Source organism: Palaemon carinicauda, chromosome 3, assembly GCF_036898095.1.
Source record: "Palaemon carinicauda isolate YSFRI2023 chromosome 3, ASM3689809v2, whole genome shotgun sequence".
In the NCBI taxonomy this organism is placed as follows: domain Eukaryota; kingdom Metazoa; phylum Arthropoda; class Malacostraca; order Decapoda; family Palaemonidae; genus Palaemon; species Palaemon carinicauda.
This window is the reverse complement of record NC_090727.1, coordinates 153,803,450-153,824,676: the sequence shown is the minus strand read 5'-3', so window position 1 is coordinate 153,824,676 and position 21,227 is coordinate 153,803,450. Positions and strand designations below refer to the sequence as shown.

Here is a 21,227-nt window from a genome sequence, read left to right as displayed (position 1 = left end):
GTTGTGAACACAGTTCTTTTGTTTTGGCAAATTTTACTCCCCAGTCATTTTCACTCTAAACCCATTTCATTCTATTAGTATAATAGTTTTTTGTTTTGATTACTACCAGTGAACATATACCGAAACCAAAGAATTTTGAAGTATGGAATGAGACAAGTTAACATTTTGATGAAATAATTCATGGGGTTTTATGGCAAAGCCACCACAATTAAAATTGGGTAGCTTGTTTCATTTTGTTAGAGAATATTACAATAATTGTAATAGCAAGTAACTGATACGGTACTTGTATTTCAGGGTATTAATGAAGGTTTTGAATAACTACAGGAACAGAAGCTCGAACGCAGTTGTCTACTCAGCCTTTGTCATGCGTGAGAAAAACAAGTGATGGGATGAAGCATGATCAAAACCTGTTCAAGAAAGGAAGTGCTTCTGATTTTGAAGTAGCAAAAGGAACTGGCGAGAGCAGGGCTATGGTTGCAGCTGCGAGTTTCTTGAAGCGTAAGTCATGAAAAGTTTGGAGGGAGGGATGGCATGTTGGATGGAAGTGCTAACTTGGTCACAGATGAAATGGAGAAAAGGAATCTACTTGCAAGGTATTTTTTTAAAGACTCGTAAATGTTGGTGCTGCTGGTAGGGACGAGTGTATTGCTTAATAAACGAGGCACTGGAGGTACAAGAACAGGATATTAGTACATAGGAGTTGAAAGAGGTATTAAAATCTGTTAAAATATTGTAAATCAGATTGTGGGGGATAGAGGTAGAGAGGCTGAAAGCAGGAGGACACAGGATGATAAAGTCCATAAGAGAGTGTAGCATAGATTAGAGAACAGAGGTGGTACTGATTGTAAAAAGCCATACTAATTCAGCTCCTAATTGTTAAAAAGGGCAGATAATGATTGATGTACAAAAAACAGCAGGTAGCATTAGCGATTGCTAACTATGTACGCACAATAACCCACCATTAGTCTTCCAAGAGTAAACTATGACCCAGTCCTCATTAAACATATTGAAAAAAATGCCAAACTAGCTAGAATTTGTTCATTTCTATAGTAAATAAGATTTGCTAGTAATTTATGTACCACATATTTACTGTATCAATTTGGTATAATAACGTACTGGTCAAATTTCGTTTAGATAAAGAGGTACAGTACTGTAGTACGATGAACACTGCTACGAATGAATTCTTTGAAAATTGTATTGATAAAATAAGTTTTCTATACATCTGGATTTCTTCATAAACAAAAGCACATTTTTTCATTTGTACTTGTACTTGTTTTGGTTACGGTAGTAACGGTTCTAATTACATTTGATTGCTAGTAATAGGCGGAAACAATTTAAAAAAAGGTTAATTTTAATGTTTGACAGGTACACGATATTTTGAGGTGTTTCGAACATAATTAGGTTTCATTATAGAAGTGTAGTATTAGGACATTGGAAATGGCATAATGGAATAGATCTTTGCAAATACACTATTTTAATCCCATATACACCGGCAGAAATCTGTTAGATTTTTATGAAATAAAAAAATACCTGTTGCTCTTAGGAGCATTGCACCCTTTAATACAGAAAAATACTGATAGGTCACGGGTGGTGCTTCTGTTGTAAGTTACTTATTTGAACAATACAGTGTCCAACGTTTAATAATCTATATCTTTTATTTTTCAGTATTAGAATATAGAGGCAGTTGTCACTTATGACCGAGATAGGGACTGAGAGATGTTACGTAACTTGATCTGGACGTATGTTGAACTTAAAGGGAAATTTCCAAATATTTATTATGCTGTCGCGAGTGTAATTGTCTTGGTCATATTTTATCAATATTTTCTTATTATACATTTTTGTTGGTTCATAGGATAATACACTATTACAAGAATTTTGTAATCTATTTTTCAGTTTCGGAAATATTTTAAAAATCTATAATTACTGACTACTTAGCTTTGATTGTGATCAGGTGATTCAAATTCCCGCTACCATATCGAGATGATGCTCACTTACGAATAGCAAGGAGTATCGTTTAAATAATTTATTCAAAATATCTACATGATGAATGTTTCATCAGCACCATTATGTTATAGGATATGGTTTTCATACAGTTCGTTTATAGCCATTAGTATTAACTTTATGAATACGTAATCTCTCACTACAGGATTTTTCTTTAGACCTTATTAGAAATACTTGGTATTACGCAATGTTACGATAATGAAAATGTTATTACTCTGTAAAGTATTGAAAGGAAATCACTCGATTTAGCACTTGCTTTTTTGCCAGACATAAGAGGTCTCCAAACATACAGTACTTTTCTTAAATTTAAGGCAAATAGTACTGTAGGCCATTCATAACTTATGCAGACCACTCGGATACTTTTTATCGTTACTCAATGTTTTGATGAAGGGAATAACAAGATTACTCTTTACGAATCTATAGGAAATCACTCGCTTTGCTACTTGCCTTCTGCCTGAAATATTTCACTAGACGTGATGAAAGAGTAAATTGCGAAATATGTAAAACCAGTCTTTGTTTTTCTTGCAAGAAATAAAGGAGAATACAAACTAATTCAGCGAAAGTAATTCATTTTTATAATAAAAAAATAAGATATTTGGCCTATCGTGTACTTTAATTAGATAAATGATCTATCAGAGATGAGAGGCCCTTTGCATCAATAGGTGATGACGATGATGATGATCATGATGATGATGATCATGATGATCAGAGATGAAATATAGGAAAAAGAAACTGGAATAAATTATGAAATTCTGTCCAAGTTGTTAAGTTAAATTTACCTTGCGTAGTACTCATAACCAATAGACCTATGAAATACCTTACATCGTTACTCGATATTTCAATTATGGCAATACTAACATTAATCGATAGCTTTAATATATTTTTTTATTTGGAGACGTCTGTATGTTATCAATAAAAGAAAATACATGCTTTCCAAAATGAATCTTCCTTTTTATAAAAGAAAATAGATTATATCCAAGGAAATACTCTTCCTTTTAGTGTACTATTTCCGACATTAGCGAGGTGGTCATCAGCAGAAAAGCCGAACAATCATAAGTCGCCTAGGTCATAATTTGACGACTACCTATACAAAATAATTATAGCTCTTTATTTATAGATAATGAAGGTTTAAGGTATAAACTTTTTTTTATATATTTAGTCTGATAATGGGAAATAGAAGCTAAGTCTACGTTTGAATAGATTGGAGCGCGAATTTACGTGTCGATGTGTGCGTGCTCTCTTCTTTGAATTTGTATAATTGATAACGCTGAAATATGAACCCTCAGGGTTAACATGCCTATTGAAACTGTTCCTCTTGTCAGAACACAGAAACAATGAGAATTTTTAATTTCGAGCAAAACTAGTTATGTCAGAGCAAAAAGTAATAAATCATTGACTCAATTAAGTAGGGAGGTATTTGTAATATAAAGGGATTTTGACGAAGGAAAAATCTATTTCTGGGGAGAGACCTGTGGCGCCCGGTGAAAAGTCCTTCTTGTATGTCTTTTCTGATAAAACCTTCCAATTATACCAGAGAAAGATAAAAGCATGGAATGCTGAGGTTACAACCCTCGCGCGAGCACCTTTAGGGTGTCGTGTATAAAGCAAAGGCGCGTGAAATCCACTTCACAGGTTGTCTTCCATTTAGTTAATTCCTTCGTCAAAGGGATGGGCCGATACAACGGCCCTAGACACACCCCCATCGCCGCACCACCCACGCCACGACGCGAGCGCCATCTGAACAACATCCTTCTTTTTGGAATACAAAGTGTTGAATTGTTTTGTTGTGCTCTCGGTCTTTTTTATCTATCGTGGATTTATTTTGTCATGTCCGAAGCTCCATCTTCACACATTCCAATGTTAAGTACCATAGTTTGTTTTGACAGTATTTTATTGTACCGGGCTTTTGTTTTATATCCAGTATAGTCTGTTTTATTATTCCCGTCTGGCCTTTCATGGCGGCCATTGTTTGTTCACTTGTTGGGAATTCATCTTTGTCTGCCCGTTTAGTACTCTGTCACTTAGGTTCTTGGTTAAGTCCCTGGACTTATGCCTTTAGAACCGTTATTATTTTTATTTTTATTTTTTTGTGTATTTATGCTCATGGTACTTTTTGCTAGTAAGTCCAGCCTACGAACGAGATAGCGATTTAGCTTTGTTTTTGTTTAGTAACCGCCCCTCCGAGGCGTTCGTCACTCGACTGTGCTATTTATTTTAAGTTTTAGCAGATGCTATTCTTCGATCGTAGTGTTATATGGATGTACATTTTTTTTTTATACGTTTATAATAGTGTTGTGTGATTTTTAGTCCTGTTTTTGTGTCCAAGAGAGCGAGAGTCGACCCAGAAATGAACGCTTCTACGAATGACTCCAATGAGTGCGATGTTTGTCTGAAAGTCCAGGCAAAGAAAAGCTCTAGTGATGTTTCATTACTATTACTGTTTTGATTACGGTAACTTATTTCATCACGATGACCGACTTTTTTATGACTGGCGGGAAGAACAGTTTAAAAAAGTTATGTTAATATCATAGACTAATACTGTATATTTTTTGTTTTGTACGTAATTGATGGTGTTGCCCAGCGTATGGCAGTCGACCCACCCTAACTTGAAAACTATGGATATCGGTCGGTCATTATTAAAGTTCCATAAAAAGTTCCATAAACCACAAAATTCTGCTTTTTCTACAAACTGTAACATTTTACATTTATGAGCTCTCTGGTATGAGCTTTATATTTTTAAATATTTCACCATTTTTAATTATGAAAATGGCTTAGTTTTAAATATTTGCAAAATTCACGAAACTCTTTTATCTGCTGTTACTTGTACACGAGTTTGAAGCCCATAACCATGATCTGTTAGGTAATAAGAATCCCATTTTCTACACCTACCACTCTGAATTTTTCAAAGTTCCCTTTTGCTTTGCCTCTATGCCAGGCCATAGCACAGATTCCTTTATTTTAAGATTTTGATAATTGGAACGAGTTCAGAATATTTTCCCCGTAAATTTTACAGCAACGTACCACTTGTTAGAAGAGAGCAAGATGTTAAATCACGAGAATTAATGCACAGCAGACCACAGACCTATTGATTTGCGGTTTGATTAGAAAAGCGCTAAACTACTTACGTACGCAACTAACCCACTTCATGCAAGCTGTAAGGTTTCTTGTACTGCTTGTTAGAACAGAGGAGCTGGAAGGTGACTATTAGCAAGCGAAGCTATTTACGGCAGAGTATAGACCAGTAAGTGATAATGAATTTTGAAAATGTCAACCACAAAGTAGTGTAGTCAGTTGGCTGAATTTAAAGCACAACTGTTCAGTAATGGTTTTTTTGTAAGAGTTCTAGGTATATTCTATTATTAGTGCTCTTACGCCTAAAAGAATGCAAGGTCTGTTTATTTCCGTGTTTCACTTATTCCAAAGTATGGTCTAAGTCGAGAAAGTTTTTTTCATGTAATGGCAAATTTTACTCCCGTCAATTTTGCATGAAACCCATTTTATTCTATTCTATTTTTTTGTTCTGATTACCACCACTGAAGACACATTTTTAAATCAATGACAGGTCCGTTTGTTACGGCATTTCGGCTATCACTGAGTATTTTAAAGACAAGTTCACATTTTAAAGAAATAATTCTTGGTTTTATGGCAAAGTCACCACAATTAAAATTGGGTACCTTGGTTTTTATATTATAGAGAATGTTACAATAATTGTAATAGCAAATAACTGATACAGTACATGTATTTCAGGGTGTTAATGAAAGTTTTTGAATAACTACAGGAATGGAAGCTGGAACGTAGTTGTCTACTCACACCTTTAGTCAAGCCTGAGAAAAATAAGCGATGGGATGAAGCATGATCAAAACATGTTCAGGAAAGGAAGAGCTACTGATTTTGAAGTGGCAAAAGGAACTGGTGAGAGCAGGGCTATGTTTGCAGCTGTGAGTTTCTTGAAGCGTAAGTTGTAAATAGTTTGGAGGGAATGGTGGCATGTTGGATGGAAGTGCTAACTTGGTCACAAGAAATGGAGAAAAGGAATCTACTTGCAAGGTATTTTTTTAAAGACTTGTAAATGTTGGTGCTGATGGTAGGGACGAGTGCATTGCTAACTAAACTAGGCACTGGAGGTACAAGAACAGGATATTAGTGCTTAGGAGTTGAAAGAGGTATTAAAATCTCTTTAAAATATTGTAAATCAGATTGTGTGGGTTAGAGGCAGAGAGTCTGAAACCAGGAGGACACAGGATGATAAAGTCCGTAAGAGAGTGTAGCATAGATTAAACAGAGGTGGTACCGATTGTATAAAGCCATACATATTTAGCTCCTAATTGGTGAAAAAGGCCAGGTAATGATGTACAAAATACAGCAGGTAGCATAAGCGATTGCAAACTCTGTACGCACAATAACCCATCATTAGTCTTCCAAGAGTAAGCTATGATCCAGTCCTCATTAAACATATTGAGAAAAATGCCAAACTAGCCAGAATTTGTTCATTTCTATAGCAATTAAGATTTGCTAGTAATTAATGTATCTCATATTTACCGTATCAATTTGGTATAATAACATGGGTAAAATTTCTTTAGTTAAAGAGGTACAGTACTGTAGTACGATGAACACTGCTACGGGTGAATTCTTTGATTTGCAATTTGCTGATTAGAATAACGCTAAAATACTTAGTATGCAACCAAATCACGTAATGTAAGTTGTACTGTATCTTGTACTGCTATCCAAAACATGCGCTGGAAGGCGATTATTAGTAAGCGAAGCTGTCCGTTGTTGAGTATACCAATAAGTGATTTTAGAAAGTTTCATCCATAGCAATTAGTGATGTCATTTTGCAGAATTTTGAAGCACAAATATTCCATTATTTTTTTGTTTTGTAGTCTTTATTTTTCAAAACCTACAAAATCAAAAGAATTGTTTGTTCGAAGGGAAATCAACACCAGCATGTTTGGTATGAGTGTTCTCACACTGAAATCGATGTAAGGTCTGTGTATTACTCCATTTAAGCTATAAAAAAGGTGTTTAAAAGTATGGTGTAAGACAAGCTCGAATTTTTGAAAATAATTTATGGAGTTTCATGGTGAAGCATGTTCTTGCTTTACTGTATATAGTTACAATAATTGTAATAGTAAGTAACTGATATATTTTTTTCAGGGTGTTAAGGAAGTGTTCAAATAACTACAGGAACAAACTAGAATGCAGTTGTCTGCTTGCCCCCTTGTCAAGAGTGAGAGAGTTAAGTGATGGGATGAAGCATGATCAAAACATGTTTTGGTAAGAGAGCTATTGATGTTGATATAGCTATAGAAACTAGTGAGAGCAGGGTTATGTTTACAACTGTGAGATTCTTGAGGAGCTCGAGCCACAAAAAGTTTGGCTGGAGTGTTAACATGTTGAATGAAAATGGGAACTTCTCACAAGATGGAAAAAAAGAATTTTTCCAAGGTACAAGACTCCTAAATGTTGGGACTACTGGTAGGGACAAGTTCATTGCTGACTTAAACAAGGTGCTGGGGTGTACATAAATTGAATACTATACAGAAGAGGGGATAGATTCCTTAAAATATGTAAAAAATGAAGCGGTTGTCTTATGTGGGAGAGCTGCAAAAATGCTGAAAGCAGGACGATGAAAGAAGAGTCCTTGAATTGCTTTTAGCATATTTTGGAGAACACGGGTGGTACCCAGCGATTGGAAAAAGTCATGAATATTAGGAATCTCGTAGTTAGTTAAAATGGCCAGGTATTGATCACTGTCGTACAAAAAAGAGCAGTTGGAAGAAGTGTTTGCAAACTAAGCATACAAGTGTCAAATAATTCACATTTTAATTGATTTACGTAAGTTATGCTGGAGCCCCCATTAAAGAGATAAATGCCAAACTAACCAGAACTTGCCCATTTTGTATAAGAAATTGCAATTTTGCTAGTAATTAAAGTATAACCTTGTATACCATAATGTTAGTTTGGAGTACCAACATATAGCTAAAAACATTAAATTAGGTAAGGAGGTATTTGTAGTTAAATGTACACTGAATGATTCCATAGAAAGTGGGATTGAAAAATGTTTTCTTTTGCGTCTGGAATTCCTCGTAAACAAAAGCTCTAGGGTATGATGGTATTTAAACATTATTGTTGGTAATAGTTTTTTTTTTATTAAGATTGGTTTCTTGTTATTGGTGTAAACAAAGTTCTAAAAAATTCGTACATATCAATGTTCCTGGTATAGGGTATATTTTAAGGTGTTAAAAATGCAATGGATTTTATAGAACTGTGCAATATTAGTTAGAAAATTTGAACTCGTACAGTTTAATAGATTTTTGCAAATGCAGTACAGTATTTTGAATCCAATACACTTGCTGCTAGAAAGCTCCATTAAGGTTAAATTTTAGTGAAATATTCGTTTTACTCTTGTCAGGACAGGTCATATGAGCTTTCATGAAATATACAATATAGTTCAAGATCTTATGTTATTTGTTAATGATTAAAGTTTAGGGTATTAACGTCTTTGATATATTTAGTCTGATAATGGCAAATGGAATCAAAGTTCATGTTCGAACAGAAATGAGATAATGTAGCTATAAGTCAAGTGTGTATTCACCCCTTTAAGTTTATATAATTTATAATTAACAATGAAATGCTACCCAATAGGGCTAATGTGCGTAGCAAAAAATATTTCGCCTGCCAGAACATCGAAACACTTAAAGAATTTTTAATTGCGAGTGAAAACTAGTACAGTAAATCATTAGCTCAAGTAAGGAGGTATTTTTAATACAATGACCGCTTCAACAAATGACAACAGAAAATACGACGGAAAATGTTTGTCCGAAAGTCCAGGCAAACAAAAGCTAAAGTAATTAGACTTTCAATTCTATTACTTGGTTTTGATTACATGTACTGTTTTTATCACGATGAATGTAAATGAAAGGAGGCACGGTGCAAGAGCCTGACTATGTCCGAGAGGGATTTTAAAATTTGCGTGCCACCAGCCTGTAAACTCGCTACCATCCTCCCACGTTCCCAATGATTATCTCCCTACTCGGAAGTTAGTTACCACCATGAGATCCTGCTCTCCTATGGGTCAGCATTTACTATACTGTCCCATTGTGCATCTAAGCATTGCCGTTCCTATGTCTTTTATGTTTCGACAGCAGTATCATACACTATGACTTCGTGTGTGATTTCGCTAGCGTGGAAGTTGAAGGCCATGAACCTGACAAGAAGGATGAAGGCATCACGCACCAAGTTGGCTGAGAAGTCAGGGTTGGTGGAAGAGTTGAAGCGAAAGATGTATACCATGGATCATTCATTGGTAGGTGCACTTCAGTTAATTCGTTCCTTGGAAGAGACTTTAGCTGGGTGTTAACCCATCTTGGAAGAGGTGTAGTCTGCGAAGCTGCTGCCCATAACAATGTTTTTCCTGGCGTGAGAAACTGCCACTACCACCACTAACACCCACCAAGCCTGAGCCTCATCACTGCCACCACTAACACCCACCAAGCCTGAGCCTCATCACTGCCACCACTAACACCCACCAAGCCTGAGCCTCATCACTGCCACCACTAACACCCACCAAGCCTGAGCCTCATCACTGCCACCACTAACACCCACCAAGCCTGAGCCTCATCACTGCCACCACTGACACCCGCCAAGCCTGAGCCTCATCACTGCCACCACTGACACCCGCCAAGCCTGAGCCTCATCACTGCCACCACTGACACCCGCCAAGCCTGAGCCTCATCACTGCCACCACTGACACCCGCCAAGCCTGAGCCTCATCACTGCCACCACTGACACCCGCCAAGCCTGAGCCTCATCACTGCCACCACTGACACCCGCCAAGCCTGAGCCTCATCACTGCCACCACTGACACCCGCCAAGCCTGAGCCTCATCACTGCCACCACTGACACCCGCCAAGCCTGAGCCTCATCACTGCCACCACTGACACCCGCCAAGCCTGAGCCTCATCACTGCCACCACTGACACCCGCCAAGCCTGAGCCTCATCACTGCCACCACTGACACCCGCCAAGCCTGAGCCTCATCACTGCCACCACTGACACCCGCCAAGCCTGAGCCTCATCACTGCCACCACTGACACCCGCCAAGCCTGAGCCTCATCACTGCCACCACTGACACCCGCCAAGCCTGAGCCTCATCACTGCCACCACTGACACCCGCCAAGCCTGAGCCTCATCACTGCCACCACTGACACCCGCCAAGCCTGAGCCTCATCACTGCCACCACTGACACCCGCCAAGCCTGAGCCTCATCCTTCACCACCACCCACCTCTAGCCACTGAAGCTCCTGATCCTGAATCCTCCCCTTCTGGTAACCTCCCTTCCAGAAACCACGATGGAGCTCGGGTGATCATGTTGACGATCCTCCTCCCCTTGCAGAACGGCAAGTTATATTTCTAAATTTTCCTTTTGTACAGTTGAATTATACTACAGTTGTAAAGCAAAATATATAGTAAATTACTGTACTGTTTTGAGTACAGTATAGTTGAATTTTAGTAAAGTATATGTACAAATTTGATACAGTAAAAACTGCTAACATTTTTTGGCCTGTACAGTACTACAGTATTACTGCAATTTTTAATGCAAATAGTGTGCATATCTGGGTACAAGGTACTTAATTGTACTCCCAGTTATGCACTGTACATATGTGATGAGTACGTACCATACTTTTGTAATTTGTAACACAATTATTTGTTTTCCCCTGAATTTTTGTATTTTATTTATATAACTGTGCATTGATTTTACTTCCCAGGGTATATATGTACGCAAGAGAGAACACCAAGAAATATGTACGCTAGAGAGAACGCCAACAAATATGTACGCAGGAGAGAACGCCAACAAATATGTACGCTAGAGAGAACGCCAACAAATATGTACGCTAGAGAGAACGCCAACAAATATGTACGCAGGAGAGAACGCCAAGAAATATGTACGCAGGAGAGAACGCCAAGAAATATGTACGCAGGAGAGAACTCCAAGAAATATGTACGCAGGAGAGAACTCCAAGAAATATGTACGCAGGAGAGAACACCAAGAAATATGTACGCAGGAGAGAACTCCAAGAAATATGTACGCAGGAGAGAACTCCAAGAAATATGTACGCAGGAGAGAACTCCAAGAAATATGTACGCAGGAGAGAACTCCAAGAAATATGTACGCAGGAGAGAACTCCAAGAAATATGTACGCAGGAGAGAACTCCAAGAAATATGTACGCAGGAGAGAACGCCAAGAAATATGTACGCAGGAGAGAACTCCAAGAAATATGTACGCAGGAGAGAACGCCAAGAAATATGTACGCAGGAGAGAACTCCAAGAAATATGTACGCAGGAGAGAACGCCAAGAAATATGTACGCAGGAGAGAACTCCAAGAAATATGTACGCAGGAGAGAACGCCAAGAAATATGTACGCAGGAGAGAACTCCAAGAAATATGTACGCAGGAGAGAACGCCAAGAAATATGTACGCAGGAGAGAACTCCAAGAAATATGTACGCAGGAGAGAACGCCAAGAAATATGTACGCAGGAGAGAACTCCAAGAAATATGTACGCAGGAGAGAACGCCAAGAAATATGTACGCAGGAGAGAACTCCAAGAAATATGTACGCAGGAGAGAACGCCAAGAAATATGTACGCAGGAGAGAACACCAAGAAATATGTACGCAGGAGAGAACGCCAAGAAATATGTACGCAGGAGAGAACACCAAGAAATATGTACGCAAGAAAGAACTCCAAGAAATATGTACGCAGGAGAGAACACCAAGAAATATGTACGCAGGAGAGAACACCAAGAAATATGTACGCAGGAGAGAACACCAAGAAATATGTACGCAGGAGAGAACTCCAAGAAATATGTACGCAAGAAAGAACACCAAGAAATATGTACGCAAGAGAGAACTCCAAGAAATATGTACGCAAGAAAGAACACCAAGAAATATGTACGCAAGAAAGAACACCAAGAAATATGTACGCAGGAGAGAACTCCAAGAAATATGTACGCAGGAGAGAACACCAAGAAATATGTACGCAGGAGAGAACTCCAAGAAATATGTACGCAGGAGAGAACACCAAGAAATATGTACGCAGGAGAGAACTCCAAGAAATATGTACGCAGGAGAGAACACCAAGAAATATGTACGCAGGAGAGAACTCCAAGAAATATGTACGCAGGAGAGAACTCCAAGAAATATGTACGCAGGAGAGAACTCCAAGAAATATGTACGCAGGAGAGAACTCCAAGAAATATGTACGCAGGAGAGAACTCCAAGAAATATGTACGCAGGAGAGAACTCCAAGAAATATGTACGCAGGAGAGAACTCCAAGAAATATGTACGCAGGAGAGAACTCCAAGAAATATGTACGCAAGAGAGAACACCAAGAAATATGTACGCAAGAGAGAACACCAAGAAATATGTATGCAAGAGACTTCACTTCAAGAATTGCAGCACGCTTGACGTGATACTGTGTAGGACTTGGCAAAATGGTTAGTGGTTTTCTCGTGTATAGTTTTCTCTAATTCATTATGATGTCTGGGTTAATACCTATTTTTTTAAGATTGGTAAATTGATGGTTAATCTGTTTTCACTCCAGCATCATTTGAAGAGACGTCAGAATGTCGCCCTTGTAAGTTGAAGCCCCCTGCACCACAGCAGTAACCTCCCCAGTATACAATTTTAAATCACACTACCAAGACAGCGAATGTTTCACTATGCTACTGGTCTACTGGTAAAGCCTTATTGTATTAGCTTATTCTCTCATTTAAATGGAGACAGCTAAAAATCAAGTGATTTTTAGAACACTTAAGCCGTGCAAAGTAACTGTCGGTTGCAGACAGTATTTTGAAATTTGCTGGTTATGAGCATTTCTAAATTTGAAATATTCAACAGTTGAAAGTTACTAAAAGGGCATTGCTGCCCCATAACCAGAAAAGGGATTTTGACGAAGGAAAAATCTATTTCTGGGCTCCGAGCTGTGCCGCCCAGTGAAATGCTCCTAAAGCACCATTTCTAAGGAATATAACTGCTATATATTACCAGAGAAAAATTGCATAGGAATGCCAGGTTGAACCCAGCTCGGTCACCTACTGTATATAAGGTGTCGGTATTATATACTGGGGCGTGATAATTCACAACCAGAGGTCTCGCACTATTTAGATATCTCCTCTTCAAAATCCCCGCCACAGCGAGGTGCCGATCAACACTACTACCACTAACCTAACCCACGCCAGTGACATCACTCCTTTATAGCACATCTTCTATGAACTGTTGTATATTTTTCTCTTTGGTTTTTTCGTTCATATCTTATTTCTTTTTGCCGATGGCGGATTCCCTGGTCCCCATATCTAAGTTAAGTACCAAATCTGAGTTTTGAGCTTTTGGGAGTAGCATTGCCTTTAATTTTAATTTTATTCGAGGTTTTATTTTTTCCTCTTGTCGGACCGCTTGCGGCTTCCTTGCTGGCTTGCTATTGCCTTCGCTCGTTCTTAACGTATTGCAATTGGTCTTCCATACTGATTGTTTTTTGTTTCAAACCTTATTTTGGAGGTTTTTCTCACCGATTACACCTCATCATTGTGCTTTGGATATTATTTTGATGTTTTGATGATATACTATGTATCATAGTTTTGAACTAAAAGGGCATTGCTGCCCCATAACCAGAAAACTATATCTGCCTGCCAAAAAATTGGAAGATTGGTGATATGCTTGACATTTACATGCAATTTTGGGGCAAAATGCGATTACTGTAGTGAGAATACAATATGAATTTAAAGTTTTTAGAATTGGGATAACTAGAAAGTGTATTTTATAAAATGTATGTGACATGGCTCTGTGAATTGTCTTTTGAGTACAATACCAAAATCTTGGAAACTTGTGCTATGTGCTACCATATTTTAGTTTTAAATAATTTATTAGTAAATGCCCTAGCATTAAACTTAGTTCCTCAGATTTGTCTGGGTCTTCCCCTGAAACTATGGCTTTTGAGAACAGCCAAATATTAATTTAGTGTCAATAAGTTACTTTTTGATTCACCTTCGTTATTGATGTCTGTTTTAAATGAATTTTTACTGCTGATAGCTGGTCCACTTATTGGGCTGTAGTTCTTCACTGCTCATCCCTTTGTGATGGCTGTTTGTCTCATTTGAACGACCCAATTTTGCCTATTTACAAGATAATTGCAACTCATGGCTGTACATGCATTGAAAATTCTCGGTCATTACTTTGTGTGATATATCTTGCTGTTGAAAGTGTAACCCCTTTCTCCCTTGTGATTGTTTGCTTTTCGAGTTCTCCATGGTTCAAAATATATTATGGAAAGTTTATAAAGCTTAGAGATAGGCTTATAGCTAATATTGGAAGAGTGGGAGTGAGTATTTATCTTTAATTAAAACTGAAAAGTGTCAAGTTAATTTATTGATATAACTGGAGCGGCGCAAGTGTTTAGCGACATGAAATAATCCAGTTTGAGATATCGACACCCGGAAATGCTTATGGAGACTGATGGATAATTTTATATCTGCATTGATGCTTGAAATTCTGATAAATTTGGCTATTGCTTAGTTGTCCTAAATTACTTATATAAACTTTAACCTTCGACTATAAAAATTACTAAATTGCAAATGAGATCATTCACAGCTCTAGTGGCTGATGTTATACCGCGTTGCGTACAAAAATAGCAAAAGGCTGTTACCAGAAAAGTTGGCAAGAAACTATACTTAACCAATTACCTGTTTTTACAGAATTTGTATGATAGTGTATTCTAGTTACATAATCCATTTAAGTCAGATTTTCATTCGCTAGTTTACATTTTCTTTATTGGCAGTGCTCCATGCGATCACTTTGTCATAGTAATATAAACCTTGATGGCATTGTCATATGCTATTCTGCCAAATAGTTCTTTTCCTCAGTAAGGGAAATTTATTTTTAAATATTTTATATAAATGATTGCATCACAAACAGACCATATTAGTTATATAGATTTTTTAAATCTTGAAAGAATAACTTTTTTTAGATTATGTACCATTTTGTTTTTTCAACAATTTTCTTCGTGTCGAATACTGTGTAACTATTGCTGCAGAAATACATAACTCGTAACAAACAAATTTATTTCCTTGCATGCCTCGGTTAACAAAGATATTTTTCAAGTTTTTCTGCCGCCCTTTTATTTACAAAGAGTGTAATTACCAATTTTCTTTGTCGAATACAGTGTAACTATTGCTGCAGAAATACGTAACTCGTAACAAATTTATTTCCTCGCATGCCTCGGTTAACAGATATTTTTTAAGTTTTTCTGCCGCCCTTTTATTTAGATGGTGTAATTAGCTGTGGAAAGAGCCTTTGGTTAAATCTATAACCTAGCAGATCACAAAATATACGGCTTTTGGAAATTACCAAAAGGTAAACTTAGGTTGCTCAAGTCACGGCATTTACAAAATTGAAGGAGCTTACTGCTTTGAAAAAAGTTTGAGCAACTTTTTATACAAACTTAAGTTTAAGTGATTAATCAATGAGGTCGTTATGCGATTTTCAAAAGACTGAAGGAAGTGTGAACCAGTTTTCTGGTTAAAAGAATTTAGGAGGTATTATTAACTTATAGTTGACTTCAGTGAATACTAATTAGTTTGAATATAATGTATAGGCATCCGGGTTTTTCAAGTTGTCCTGTAGGATTCGGGTGCCAGTTTAGGAAGCAAGCTTTTTAGAATACATAAGTGGGGAATGTTTTATAAAATGGTAACATTCTTTACCCTATATTTGTAGAAGTTTCCTTTTTATTAGTCTCAGTGCTGTACTATATATCAGAAATGTGCTTAGTGCATAATTAGTTTATAGAACTTAAGAATACTTAATTTGGCCATTCTAAAATAGATTAAACCTAGTTCAACAGTTTTTTTTGTGTGTTTTTCCTAAAACGGTTACTTGGAAAACTGCCTATCATTCATATAGTACATTATTGATAGTTATTTTAATATTATTATTATTATTAAATGCCAAGCTTCAACCCTAGTTGGAAAAGCAGGATGCTATAAGCCCAGGGGCCCCAACAGGGAAAATAGCTCAGTGAGGAAAGGAAACAAGGAAAAATAAAATATTTTAAGAATAGTAACATTAGAATAAATATTTCCTATATAAACGATAAAAATAAATCTGTATTTGCAATCATCTATGGATTTATTCAGTTTTATTTGAAAGTTAAATTTTCTAATTTATAAAAGAATAACTGATGGGTAACAGCATGTCACCTTCCCCCAGGTTCATCCCTTTTAGTTTTCAGACAAGGGCTCTGAACTTCCTCTATGTTGGAATACAGTACTCGAATTGAGAACAACTTAGAGCAGTCTTATCGTCCTTGCAATCAGTCCTCATGTGGACCTATTCGAGCCTATGGTGAGAGAGAGAGAGAGGGAGAGGGAATATATATTAATGAATATTCACTTAAAATATAAATGTTAGTACTTTACGCTAGTTATATTTGTTGTAAGTATTGAGTTATGTCTAATTTCTTTTTTATAGCCTCATCTATTATGCCATCTACAATTCGGTTCACTTCGACTGAAAAAACGTTAACTAAATTACAGTTAAAATAAAAAAGTTCTTTTTGCATCGCTTCAAAAAAAAACAATGTTTCTATGAAGTATGTGGCAGATGTGGCTTCAACCCTAAAGACTGGCCTCCTAATAGTTAAGCCTCTACAAAGAAAGTAGGCAAATAATAATTTTCCAGTAGAGTTCATTCTTAAGGATAGAAAGTTCTCCTTAGCCTGGTTTAGGAATTGGTTTCCGGGATCCAAAGCCCAGCCATTCACGACTTCGAGTTGTCGTCCTTCTCTTCTCTACAAGAAGCAAGGAGGAAGTGTTGATGACTTTCCTAATTTTGGGAAGACAATATTATTCCCTTCTGGTGGCGGAAGTAATGAAGAGAGATCCAAGAACACCTTTTCTAGTTATGTTGAATAATCTGACATGCTTTTCCTGCAAGCGATGACACGAAAGATTAAAGGGCATGAAGGAGGGTATTGGATCTATCCTAACCCTCGGGAAGTTACCAGTGGATCAGAGCAGACAACCTTTGTTGCCCACTAACTACAGGAATTACCCACAGGTGGGACTCCTTTATCCTTGGTGGTTCTACAGACGGTGTAGTGAACCTGGCTCTAAAGTGAGATAAACATCTAGTGTAGGGATATTGTAAGTCAGGAATGAGAGGCAATATTCTTTTCCCTTTCTTTGGGGTGCTGCGGCTGCTCTTAGTTGATGGGTCGGATGCTAGATGCAGATAAGCCGCTTGATCTAGTCACTTTATTTGAAAAGATAAGCTTTGTTTAAAAATCTCTGTCTTCCCAGACGAGAGTGAGGATGAGAGTGAGGATGGTCAAAATGTATGCAAACCCGCTATGGGTATAGGTTCTAATAGTCAACCAGCTCCTTTGTAGTGACCTAAACTAATACCTACCACATCCTCACACTCTGGTTTGGAAGGTTGACAAGAGACCTCACACATTACTACAGAACCAGTGCTTAATTTTTGGGGAAGTAAACCAGTCAATTTGGAAATAGGGAATTTTCCCTCTACAGGATAAGAATATTGAAGGAGATAGGTTTTCTTCTCGCATGCCTAGTTCCAGGTTTAAGCAGTTATAGGTCTAAGGTCAGTGGGAACTCGGTAGACTAAGGGGGCCTGGGGTTACACCAGCTTTCCTTTTACTACTACCGCCTCATTAAGTTTTGATAGCGTTTACGGCGGCACTGAAATCGTACTTTTAAAGAACTGGTTTGTTTATGTATGAAAATAAAAAATTAAACATTTTGGCTTTAATTGTTCTGGTAAAATTGTTTACTAGGTTTTGCAGATTGGAAATATTCTGTACAGCTACCAGCTGAATCATTTTGGTTATAGATTTAGCTTCAAGTGTTTTTTCTTGGCTTTTGTCATGATTGATGCATATCCCAACACTTTATTTTAAACTTTTAAACTTTAACCTGCTATAAGATATTTTGCACCACCCCTTCTATGTTGTTGTATCCACTAACAAACATGTCTTGTTGTGTGTTCTGTACATAAGGTACCAGTATTTGTGACAGGGTCCCCAAGAAAACTTATCCCAACTTACCATAACCAGTATTTGCGACATGGCCCCCAAGAAAACTTATCCCAGCCTACCCCTAAATGCCAGAAGAATGAGATGACATAGGAGCAAATTGTAGGTACATAAGTGTAGGGAAGGCTGCTTGTTTTTGGATGCACATGTAAACAATGACATAGCTATGAATCATAGAGGATTCCTTATTAATGTGTGTTGAGGACATCACCGCAAAGGCGTAGCACTGCACTTTCATGGAACCACAGGAGCGTGCCAGTTAAGAAACCTTATCTATGCTACAAACGCCTTTCAAGCCAGTGAGCGAGGGAGGGTTTTATAACTTCTTAAGCTGTTACCTGGTGACAAACTTTAGGACAGGTGAGACCACATATGGTGTACAAGGTAAAAAAATCTCTATGCTGAGCTTCAAGAGATCTTGCTGTGAATGGTGAAGGTCAGAGCAAGTGTTAATATAGATGAATAAGGTTAAAACATACAGTTGTGTACCTAATGAAGTATGGAAAGTAAGTGATTTTAATGTTTCATTGTGAAAAATAAATTTGAATGTACTGTCAACTTTTATTACAGGTGTTAGTAATGGGATATAATGTATTACTTAAAAACATGTCCTTATTGCTCCCTGCTTCCTACATGAGTGATGGTATCGGCTTGGGAAGGATTCATGCTGGTTTATAGTGATGGCCTCTAGCCTCAGTTTTGCTCCAAGAGCATTCACAAAACTAGCAAAGCGAGTATCTACTCCTTCGTTTACAAGAAGTTCAGGTTATTGCCTGTTTGCATGACTGGTAGTTGGGCCACAGATGAAAAGCTATTCGTAAGAATACTGTACCAATTAATCTTGGCAAAAAATTGTTAATCTCTTCTTAGGATACTCCTCTTCTCCTCAGTAACTGGAGTATGTCTTGGTACTCCTCCAGTTTGCTTCAATATCCATCCCAGTTTTGTAAAACTGGGAAAAGTTTTGAGACACCGGGCACAGGGCCCATTTTCCAAATTACAACAAGTTTTATTACATCAACAGCACGAAAGGCCCAGAACATGGCGCCCTTTTTGGTCCCTCTGATATCCACGATTCTTCCTACAAACTGACAGGTCCAGTTGTGGAACTCATTCAGACGAGATATAAGAGTTTGAAATGGTCCCATCAGTTACCAACAATGTTTGAATTGAAGGCGGCATTCCTGACATTGAGGAGATTTGCATCCTCTGCTTGAAATCTTGAAAATTTCAGATTACAGTGGTACCCTGACAAGAGTTTTAATAAGTGACATGGGTGTGCTGGTATCTCGATTTGCTCGTATATCAAATTAATTTTCCCCATTAAGAATACTCGAATTCCCTTAATCTGTTCCAACACTACAAATGACACCGCGTATTTTTGGTTCATATTATTGGATAAGGAAAATACAGTTCTAAATAATAAATATTGTATATAAATATATTTGACTCTAAAGCTTTAAAAGGTTTTTTAAACAGTTTACTTATGTTGGAGATTAGATGACTTGAGCCAACAAAGATTCTAGCAAACGGGAAAGTTAGAAGAGTTTGATGAAGGAAGATACAAAGGCTTGTTTTTTGCATCGCTATTTAACGCTACGTATGTACCATTAGACTTGAATGTTGCCTCTGTAGATTTTTTGTTTCTTTTTCTTAATTTTTCTTTGCTTGTATAATTTATCACTTTCTACTAAAGGCCTGATATAGATTTATTCAAGGTTTGATTCATTATTGCTTGAAAAATGTTTAGAAAACTAAACTCAAAACTAAATAGTTCTGTTCAACCAGTTGTAATATACAGTATTCAGGATGGCTCCGTTCTACGAAATCTGCAACCTTCTCCCACATTGCCAAAATTTCCTTGATCACTTTTCTATTCATGGCATCTGACCGAGTCTCCTCTTCCTTGGAGCTAACTTCACTTTCTCCGTATGCTGCTCCTCAGTTGACAGTTCTTTGGATTATTCCTCAGTGAATACGTCACTCTTTCATCCACCTCCAGACTTATAGTCTGTCCAACACACACACTTTTCCTCCTCCTGGGCATTCTGGTTCAGGATTGAAGCCTTCAAAGTCCCTTTCAGGCCACAGCTTCCTCCATGGAGTAATAAATTTCCTTTTAGTAACCCCAGCCAGGCTATGTTAATTTTGAGGCCTATCAGGATATTAAAGTGCTCTTTCCAGAACTCCCAGTCGATCAAGAGGTTGTGGAGAGGGCTTAAGGCCAGAGCATGTCTTAATATGGATAAAACAGGCTAGTGTATATGATAGTGTACCTTATAGTCTGTCCAACACACACTTTTCCTCCTGGGTGTTTTGGTTCAGGATTGAAGCCTTCAAAGTCCCTTTCAGGCCAAAGCTTCCTCCATGGAGAAATAAATTTCCTTTTAGTAATCCCAGCCAGGCAGTGTTAATTTTGAGGCCTATCAGGATATTAAAGTGCTCTTTCCAGAACTCCCAGTCGATCAAGAGGTTGTGGAGAGGGCTTAAGGCCAGAGCATGTCTTAATATGGATAAAACAGGCTAGTGATAGTGTACCTTATATATATAACATTGAAAATAAGTAGTATTTAAGATTTTGAAAGAGGTATAAATTTGAATCTCAATATTGTGAGCGACTTACTGTACTTAAATCTCTCTGTTCAGTAAGTAATGGAATGTAATGTATTATTACTTAAACAGGTTTGTTTTGGAGGATGTCCCAGTATACTTTGTTGCCCATGAATTGTGCAGCCAGTTTTAAGGCAGTCGAGGACAAGTAGTTTATGGTTTACTGTAGAATATTTTCCAAAGATCTTAAACTATAGTACTAAACATCTTTAAATATATTTCCTTTGTAGTATTGACTACATACTATGTTAGTTCCATTGTAATGGTCATAAGATACAGGTAGTCCTTTTTCCCCAGGTTCCCTTTGATATTGTGGTCATCCCAGCATGGTTTTATCCAACCTAATAACCTGTTGCTTGTTTTTGGATGACATGTAAACAGTGACATAACTATGAATCATACGGAGGATGCATTAATGTGCATTGAGGACAGTACCGCAAAATTGCTCTATTTTTAGGAACCATAGCAGCCCACCGGTCTAGCCCCCATATCTACGCCACCTATGC

At 37.5% G+C, this 21,227-nt stretch overlaps 1 protein-coding gene across 1 annotated transcript; it reads left to right on the top strand.

Annotated features, from left to right (window-relative positions):
- Positions 1-10,915: 10,915 nt before the first annotated feature.
- Positions 10,916-12,475, top strand: LOC137634801 (trichohyalin-like). Its single transcript, XM_068367350.1, has one exon. It carries the CDS (start codon positions 10,916-10,918, stop codon positions 12,473-12,475), a length of 1,560 nt encoding a protein of 519 aa, XP_068223451.1.
- The last annotated feature ends 8,752 nt before the right edge of the window (positions 12,476-21,227 follow it).